We start from the raw sequence: 10,272 nt of genomic DNA on the forward strand, positions 1-10,272 counted from the left end.
GGACAATGAAAAGTTAATATAAATTAAAAGTCCAAAGGCATTCTTTTTAAGTACTTAATACATATCTAAATTCCCAGATCTCTGCTTGCTTCTCTGAGATATGGTGCTGGCAGCCTACAGCAGTGTGAAGACTACAGTGAAATCACTGAAATCTCTCTTCCCTTCCTGTAGGCTGCCAGCGGCAGCCTTCCTATTCTCTGAGCATGTGTGTAACTTGATGCTGTCTCCTGTTCTGAGCTACACATGCCCACCAGCCAATCAGAAGCGGATCTGGCAGAGGGGAGGGGGGGAAGGAAATGAAACACATGTGCAGTATGAAGCAAGGAGAGAAAGGAAGGGAGAATACCTTTTTAGAGATGGCTGCCTGTTCTATAAAATGTGAAGTAAGTGTGAGTGAGTAAATATTTGATTAGGTGAGCCAAAAGTGTGGCGTTTTTACTTAACAATAGGAGGACTATTAGGCAGTATGCTTTTTAAATTTTGACTTGCATTCTCCTTTAAAGGAGAAGGAAAGCCAAAGTCACTTGGGGGCGCCAAAATGTTAGACACCCCCAAGTGACTTAAATTGCCTACCTTTTACCCTGGGCTGGTGCCCCTGTTCTGAGAGAACAGCACCAGTCCGGGGTAGCTGCAGCGCTTCCTCCTTCCTGCTTCGCTCGCGCAGTAGAGTGAAAAACTGAACTTTAACAGAGAAGTCGGCTTTTCACTCTAATGTGCATGCGCCTGTCAGGAAGGAAGGAGGAAGCGCTCGCTACAGGTGCCCCGGGCTGGTGTGGTTTTCTCCTAACAGGGGCACCAGCCTGGGGTACAAGGTAAGCGATTAAAGTAACTTGGGGGTGCCTAACATTTTGGCACCCCCAAGTGACTTAGCCTTTCCTTGTTCTTTAAACAATGTAATCAGAGCCCAAGGCAAAGCATTTTAATCACTACAGTTTTGGAATGGTAGTATACCTCTTGTTCAATGAGAATTAAATAGGGCTTCTGTTAAACATACATTTCCATATTGTTTAAATTTAAAAAAAAAAAAAAAAAAAATTATATATATATATATATTTATTTATTTGTACTCTTGGGTAAACAGGTAAATTTTCTACCTCACAAGAACCAAACATGGAGTAGCTTCAATTTCTTTTTTCAATTTAGCAGCATACAACACATTCACTTTTTATGTCAATAAAAAAAAAAGTTTATAGAAACAAGATCCAATTAAAAATAGAAATTGTATTTGAAATGTCAGTTACTTAAGAGTTCCATGGTTTCTTTAATTTATTAGTGAGTTACTACATACATTAGGACTTATCACCCTGTACTGCTCTGTCCAGTCCCTTATATGGTATGCTATGCACAGCTACAGTCTTGAAAGGTTACTACAGAATTGTACCATAGCAATAGAAGATGGGCATGCTTAGCAGCACAGTTAAACATATATGCAGTTGCATTTTTTTTGTTAATAATTAACCCATAAATAACATTTTTCTATATTTTTGTCCAAAGTGCATAAGAGTCAACACACAGTCAATCATCTGGCCGCCTGCCAGTTTACAGAGCCCACAAAGCTACCCCATTAAATCTCCAAGTCAAACTGAATCTATTAACTTGCATTGCACAGACCAGTGAAGCAGGCAATGATTAAAAATAACACTGTGATAATGTATGGCTGAGCTAGGAGCATCCTGGAAGATGTATTTTTACTTAACAGATCATAAACATGTAAAATATTAAAACTAGTTACATGTCAACTGTTACCAAAATAGTGTATACTTAAATACAGCAGGTTTTGAAAAAAAAAAAAAAAGATAAATAGACCCCATCATGATGCATACACAGGCAACCCTATCCCCAGGTGACTAGCAGTTTTGATGTACAACGCATAAATACCTGTTTTGTAGTCTAACATTCAATTACACAATAGCTGCAGTCAACCCCACGTATGTAGGTTATGTATAGAACCATAGGCTATTGTCAGAAGGAGCGTATTCTTGGCAAACCAAAAAACGCTTTCCAAGAATAGGCCCTGCTACTGTAAAATCCTCCTACCTATGCCTGCACTCGAAAGCATGGAAAATGCCTGGGTGCAGGCACATGTAGCAGATATCCGCCAAAAATGCAAAGTCTTGTGTTTTTAGGCAGATACCACCACGTTTTGTTGCAAAAAAAAAAAATGCTCATACAATTAATAAAATGAAGTGCCCTTTAAAAGAAGAGAAAAAAAAAAAAAAAAAAAAAAAAAAGATGTTTTCTGTTTGATTCCCCAAATATTAAAAAGATAATTTTATCAGATCACATTACTACACATGCTTTCCACAGTGGTATCCAAACTTGTTACGATTCCCTATTTATTCGGGCCTACCTTCATTGCTGCTCCCAGGATGAGACTCCACAGGCAGCACCCAACAGTGCAGGTTTCTGGTGTATGCAAAATAATTTTGCTACAAAATGCTGGACAGATGGTAAGCATGTGGAAGCCCCTTATAAATAGCACAATATGTAGGTTGGTGTACAAGATAATTGCAATGGGCCTTTTTTTAGTGTTTCTAACATACAGTTAATCCCCAGAAGCAAGCATGGAAACAAAGAGGGGGAGACATTAACAAATCTTACCTTTCTCAGGGCTAAGATTCTGGTCTACAAAAACCTTAAGTTCTCCATTTGCTTCTATAAGACCAACCTGTTTAAATAAAGCCAAAGGTAATGAGATGCCTTGTTAATAATAGGAAATATATTAATAAAGGTAAAAATGAATATGAACTGTGGGATCAGTGTAAAATTCACATTTTAAAACAGACCATTAACTTAAAATTATGTAAACTGAAATAACCAAAAGACTAAAAGGTGGTACAATTACCATCTTTCCCACAACCAACCTTTGGTCGTTAGAAAGATTGTTCGTCCACTCTACTAATGTTAAGAGCTGAATCTTCAGATATGCAGGTAAAATCTGACCCCTACCATACCCCTATCTGATGATTCAGCATTAACGCGGTTTAGTCCTGCCCAATCAGCGAGATGACCAATATCCAATACAGATACCAGTCACCTCTTCTCCCACTATACATGAACCTATTATCATATGAAACTTCATTTTGTGCGATAATATTGGTGCGTGTATCACCTTTACTGACAAGTTGCTAAAAAACAGGACCTTCTAACACAGGGGTGGCCAATACGTCGATCGTGGTCCACCAGTCGATCCCCCGTGGATTTCTGTTGGCCCATGATCAAGCCGGGGATGTGGAAGTGCTGCGTGAATGCGTACGTACGTAGGCCAATTGGAGCAACATTTAAGGGGTTGGTGAGCAGCATGTTGCTTGTGATCCACTTGTTGGGGACCACTGTTTTAGACCCTAACATTGTATTCAGCAAGAACTGCAACTGTACTTGCGATCTAAACTTTTGTTGCTAAGGCCAGGCGCCAGCGGTCCCCCAACTAGTGGCTCACGAACAACATGCTGCTCACCAATCCCTTAAATGTTGCTCCAATTAGCCTCCAAGCTGGTGCTTACTTTTGAATTCCTGGCTTGGAGGCAAGTTTTAGTTGAACAAGAACCAGGTGTACTGCCAAACAGAACCTCCTGTAGGCTGCCAGACCATATGGGGGCTATCAAATAACCAGTATCAGCCCTCATTTGGCACCCCAGGAACAATTTTTATGCTTGCGTTGCTCCCCAACTCTCTTTACATTTGATTGTGGCTCACTGGTAAATAGGGTTGGGGATCCCTGGTCTAAAAGAAGCCTTGGCAGATGATTGTTGTGGCAAAGATATTTGCAGGCCTTCCTAGTGCCACCCCTGTTGCCCAGTAGCAAAAGCTAAACTATTCCAAACAGCCCTAACAACACAAGTCAAAACTAGGGATGTACCAAACCCAACAGTTCTGTATATTTAAATTTGAGAAAAACAACAGTATTGTTTCATTTTTTAATATAAAATACTTGCATTCAGTTGTCCAGAGCTTTAAAGTCACATGACATTAAAAAAAAGAAGACAACAATCAAAAAGTTCCATGGTGCTTGCTACGAAGAACCTTGGGCAGGGCAGTTTTCTGCTGACCGGAGCACTACCCAGAGCATCAGGTAAGTGAAGTTTAGTCATTGTGACTTCCCTCTCTTTTAAAAGGAATACTATATGCTCAAAATGAATCCCAAAAGTTATATAATATTAATTGGTCTGTACCAAACTGGAAAATATTATGATATATTTCCCTTTTACATCATTCACCATTTTGTGATGGGCTGTGTGCTCCCTCCGAGATCACCTGACCAGAAATACTGGAGCTCTAACTGTAACAGGAAGAAGTGTGGGGAGTAAAAGACAGAATGTTGGCCATTTGATGTAACCTAACATGTATGTGTGCCCTTGGTTTGTTTGTGTGTACCATGAATCATACAATCCCAGGGCCTTATAACTTAAAATGGAAATTACTCAGTGGCACATACTACTAAAAAAAAAAAAATCTTTTTTTTTATGAATATGGTTTATTTAGATGAAGCAGGGTTTTGCATATTAACGGTTTAATGAAATATTTCTATAGAGACCAACATTGTTTGGGGGTACAGTTTTCCTTTAAAGAGTGCCTTTCAACCCCAAATTGTTTCCACATGAGATGCTAAAAGAGGCAGCACTCTGGTTAGAGTAAACAATAGTTCTTCTTGAAAATATTAGGAACCCCCCCACCAGTGCTAGGCTACCCGCACTGGGGGGAAGCCCGGTGCAGGTAGCCATGTTGTCACACATGCACGCGCACAATAAGCAAGTGTCTTTCTTTGGTCCAGCAGAACCCAGGGGCTAACTTACGCTGGCTTTTGAGCAGAAAAACCTTCGCAATTTCGGTAAAGTCAAAGATTGTCTTTGTTATAAAAGACTGTTAGAGGAAATGTATAGAAATCGCTGCACTTCTTCCACTTTAAACCCACTGGGGCTCATTTATCAACACTGGGCAAATTTGCACATGGGCAGTAACCCATAGCAACCAATCAGCAAGTTGCTTTTTCCAGTGAGGTGCAGGTAGAACAATGAATGCAACACTTTGATTGGTTGCCAAGGGTTACTGCCCATGGGCAATTTTGCCCATTATTGATAAATGACCCCCACTGTGAGTTTGCAAAGTGTAGAGGATTACATTTTGTAGCATCCTGTAAGCTCTCTTGCGGTTGCATTTGTGACATGATCCTGAGTCTGAACCACAAAATATATCAAATTCTCCCGTGTAGTTCAGCAATAAGATCTAAGTGTTAGCAAACTTTGTGATAAATGCATGAAGTACCCATTGGCAAAGACTCCTTGAATGAAATTAACAATAACTATTTTATTAACAGACAAAGCATACACACATTGGTTGCTAAGGAGTAAACCGTATCAATTTACAGTTTTGATTAAATGCACAACTAAACAATGAGGAAATCCCTAACAAATCATCCATGCAGAAGAAAACCAGCAGAAAATCAACAGGCTCGTCCAATATTCTCTCATGCAACTGGTCAATCAACCTCTGACTGCACTGGAGTTAAGTGGGCTGACCAATGACTTCAGTATCAGTATCAGCTAATCATACAAATGGTTAGGCCTCTCATTCATGAAGTGATGCTAGTATGTATTTAAAGTGATACTGCTGGGATCCAGGTGACCTGCAGTGTTTCCTAGTCAAAATAACAGCCCTCAAAATAAGTCAGGGGCAAGTGTTTTTCGATACAGTATGTGCCAATGGTAGAGGTAAAAAGGGAAGCTACTGAGAAACCACAAAAAAAAAAAAAAAAAAAAAAGATGAAGACAGATTGTAAACGGTCTCAGAATTGTCCACATCATACTAAAAGTTATTTAAAAGGTTAACTACCCCTTTAAAAGCAGAGTTGCAAATGTAAATTTTTCTTTATGATATATTTCCATTACAGAACCAGAAATGGTTTAGTGGGTCTGTAAGACAAAATAAAAAAAAAAAAACACACACACTGTATAGTCCAGCAAAACGGGTCTTTCTTAAAAACAGATTAAAAAGGTAAAAGATGCAGATTATTGTTTTAGGACAAAATGTCATGGTCCATATAAATACACAAACAAAAAGAAAGAGCCTCTTCAGACATTTCCTGGACCAATGTAGTTTTCTGCTAACAAGGGACAGGCCTACCTAACCAATATCTGTTTGAAAATCAGCCAGATACCGGGCAGGTTTAAAAATCCCATCAAGGCAAGGACCACATGAGCTTGTTGATGCAGCTCTTTTCAGAGCTGTATTTATCCCCATTGTTATGTTCTGATCACTTGGCCTAAGGATCAAACAAACAGATCAGCAGTATATGACCCACCTCAAGGTAGGGATAGTGGTTAGTGTAGTGTACCTATAATGTCAAAAACAAGTACTTTTCATATTAAGTAAAAAGCATATTAATGTGCCCTTTTGTGCTGCTTTGATTAAAGCACTAGTTATGACATAACAAGAATAAATTCTCTCACTTAAAGATATGAGAGAACACAATTACAACATGCAAAAATGAATAGAAATTATGATGTTTTAACCCACACTGAAGTTTTCCCCCCAAACCTTTTTTTTACTGAATTTGCTCATGAAATCAATAACAGTGTTATCATGCAGCTGACTACATACAGCCCAAACGCGTAAGTAGATGCAACACACTAAGGAAACCCTGAACTTCAACCATCTTGGTGCCATGTATACAGTTGCTCAGCAGGCCTGACAGTAAACGCCTGTATCTCCTTATCCTCAAGGGCAGAACAGAGTATCCACACTTTACCTTCACCCAACATGTGGTGCAGCAAATTCAAATTCCCTGTCTAAATGACATGGCCAACACACATTACAGGTGTGAGTAGGCATCTCAGGTGAAGTCAGCTGAAAGAATGGCCACATAGGATGTCATATAGAATAAGTTTAAAGTCAGAGATAAGCAGACAGATAAATATGATAGTTATATTACAGAAGAGTTTTATTTTTGCATGTTGTAATTTATTAAAGAAGAATACAAAACTTTCTGTAATTACTTACATCTTTTGCCATGTTACCAGATCCTAGAAGTCAGGGTGGCAGTTCTTAGGTCACCAAACACACAAGACAAATACGACCTAAAATAAAACAAATTAAACCGTAATTTGAAATGTATTAATCACAAAAGAGGATGCAAAAAAGAACAGTGCTGCAAATATGTTGGCACTGTCTAAACACATGTTAATAATAATAATGTCCACAGATCTTAACATATCAAGAGCAAAAAAAAATACAACTCTTCTTCATGTGAACTCTCAGTGGTTTAACAACGGGAGTAAAATAAAAGCTGGATTTTGTACACGCGGGCAATTCCAGAGTTTCAACAAAATCAAATCTCTGTCAAGGTTATTTACTGAACACATCCTAAACACTGTATTAGCTTGATGCTTGGGTTCTCTGCAATTAAAGCTCAAGAGCAACAGGTTGGAGAACCACAATGAAAACCGTACAGCTTAAAAGATCTAGTGATATTACCACTGTGAATTGAAAGCCAAAACATTGCCAATCACAAGGCATAGCCCAATTTCAACATAATATATATTGTTGGGAAGACAACCAAATATGAGATACGCTTTAGATAAAGGTAAATCAATGTGGCAGGCACAACCGCATTTCTGGGATAACCCAAAATGTTTTCAATTATTTACTGGGCCCCATAACAAAAACATAACATATGACCTTTTTAACATACATATTGAAACTGGGCACCGGTGGGCCCTCTATACTCTGAAGCATCTAGATTTGCTTTTATACCCCTAGTTTTACATCCCATTGCTACAAATAACTTCAGCCTGTCCCCAGTTTGAAATATGTTTATCGTTAACCATGGGGAGGGGGTTATGAGAAGCTTGAACACAATCAACCCCTGGCTTCTTGTTGACTATTCATGCAGCAGTCGGGTCACACCAGGTCGCTAGCCGCCTTGTTCATATTCCACTCCCCCTCTTAAAAATATGCCAAGGGCTCAAGAAAAGGACTGTACACAGCCAGGCATGAGAGGGTGGAAGAATTAAGACTAATGGAAAAATACAAGGCACATGTGCAGTAGCAGCACAGACAAACACACAGTAGGAGGGGGAGGAAGCCCCCAAAAGGATCAAATCAAATATGCTATACACTATATGTCACAAGGTTGTATAAAAATGAGTGCCTTCCAAACTGATACTAGTCCCTTTCCTAGAGGGTGGGCTAGTCCCCCTACCCAATTAAAGCCTTACATTACCATGCACGGAAAAGGAGGTCTAAATGCCAAATCTAACCGGAAACTAAAACACTAGGGCACCCACATAGGCCCTGACTGTCATTAATACTGCCCGAACTCATATAGCAGCCCAAAACCTACAGCCTGTCACCCCCCCAAGCTAAGGCCGCCAGGGGGGGGGGGGCGGTGAGTTTTGGGTTTAAGGGGGGAGGGGTGGCGGCGCTGCACTTAGCAAGCCCCCAGCTGTCAGTGAGCTGCACACTAAGGAAGGGAGGGCGAGAGCTCGGGTGCCTTCATGTTCTTTCCCCTACACAGCTTTCTATATGCTGGTTTTGGCACCAAAGCCCAAGTCTCCATAAAGCCGATGTAGATTGGATAGGCTGGGGGGGGGGGATCTCAAACTTCACACCCCCCCCATCCAATTCCTATACAGCGCTAAAACTTATGTGACAAAACGAGCACTAGGGAAAGCTGTGTATGAGAAAGAACATGCAGGCACCCTAACTCCCGCCCTCCCTTTGGAAGTGTGCAGCTCGCTGACAGCAGGGGGCCCGCTAATCCAAGTAAGTGCATGCTGCCCACAGTCCCGATTTCCCTAACACAGCCCGCACTCACAGATCGCTACTTACACCTCCAGAAAATCTGCTAACTGCAGGCGCCTAGCCTCCTGTCTTATAAAAAGGTAGCGTCTAGTTCCTATCCTAGGAAAGGACCTTGATGACATCACGATCACGTGACCCTACCATGTGACCGCCCTGCGGTGGATTAGCTGCTATTGAGCGCTAGATTCAAATGGAGGGAAAGGGGTAACTGATGTTGGCGGCGGCGGCTGCTGCTTTGCTCTGGGAAATGGAAACCCTGACGCCACATGTCTCCTCACGCGAGATTGGCGTCACGGCTACACGTGCTCAGGGACGCTTTGCGTGCCGCCCTGGGGGAGTGACGAGTCGGCGTAACCCGGCGTTACCCAGGGGAAGGTGGGAGTAAGTAGCGGTAGGTTCATTCTGGTCACATTCTGAGCTGTTTGTAATTTGCTCTCATTTTGACAAGGAAGTAAATGGAAAACAGCGTCTACAGTTATGATTATTTATGACCTTTAGTTGATGGAAAGTACCTGCCACTGTTTTTGTTAACTTGATTGAATGATTTTGACCAATTTGTTATAATGCCTACATAGGTTCTCAGCCTGCTAATTAGAAAGATGTATTTTGCACGGGAAGCATGTTTTGTTGTTTTACTAAATTTCTGGACTGCAGCAACATATTTAACCAAATTCACCTTAGTATGATGTATAAAGTAATATTCCGAGACAATTTTCAGTTGGTCTCCACTTTTCATTTGTAGTTTTTTTTTTTTTTTTTTTTAGTTATTTTACTTTTTGTTCAGCAGCTCTCCAGTTAGAACATAAAGCAGCTATCTGGTTGTTTGGAACCATATTACCTTAGCAACCAGGGAGTGGTTTGAATATGAGACTGATATATGAACAGGAGAGGACCTAAGTTGGAAAGTAACTAAAATAAAATTGTTGCTTTGTAGAGCTATAGTTGCTGGGGTCAGTGACCCCCATTTAAAAGCTAGAAAGAGTCAGATGAAGGAGGCAAATAATTAAAAAACTATAAATAAAGAAGATTTCTTAAAAAGTTACTTAGAATTGGCCATTACATGACATACTAAATGTTAACTTAAAGGTGAACCACCCCTTTAACTGATGGATGAACCTTCATCTGTTTTGGTTAAATGGTACTTGCTTGCCAAAAACCTCTATATCCAACCTAAAACCTAACCTGAGTACTTTATTCTGAGTATACAGTATGTTCTTGAGTATTTGAGTTCTAGACATGTAGTTTGAATTGTGGATTTTGACCTCCAGTTGAAATTCAAGAATTGTTAAATCAGGACTAGACTCACACAGAGACCTTCTTTAATATTAGATATGGTTAGCATCAATATTTCAAGGGCTTTGGGTTAATCCGAATCAAGGAAAACCTTCATTTAACCCCTGAACACCCCTAATGCGCCAGATCAATTGGTTAGCTAGTCTATGTTGGTTTCAAGCAAGATTTTTGTACAGCACA

General features: G+C 40.2%; 1 protein-coding gene across 3 annotated transcripts in view; it reads right to left on the reverse strand.

Moving 5' to 3' along the window:
* The window catches only part of tfdp1 (transcription factor Dp-1), a 27,259-nt gene extending 17,627 nt beyond the window's left edge, over positions 1-9,632 (reverse strand). The window contains exons 1-3 of one of the 3 annotated variants that reach the window (XM_031895954.1): positions 8,941-9,632; positions 6,997-7,073; positions 2,602-2,668 (exon numbers count right to left, since the gene is read on the reverse strand). In XM_031895954.1, the coding sequence (XP_031751814.1) occupies positions 2,602-2,668; positions 6,997-7,008 (79 nt within the window). In that variant the 5' untranslated portion in view covers positions 7,009-7,073; positions 8,941-9,632. 3 annotated transcript variants of the gene reach the window in all.
* Positions 9,633-10,272: the final 640 nt, after the last annotated feature.

The sequence above is a fragment of the Xenopus tropicalis genome, chromosome 2 (genome assembly GCF_000004195.4).
Source record: "Xenopus tropicalis strain Nigerian chromosome 2, UCB_Xtro_10.0, whole genome shotgun sequence".
In the NCBI taxonomy this organism is placed as follows: domain Eukaryota; kingdom Metazoa; phylum Chordata; class Amphibia; order Anura; family Pipidae; genus Xenopus; species Xenopus tropicalis.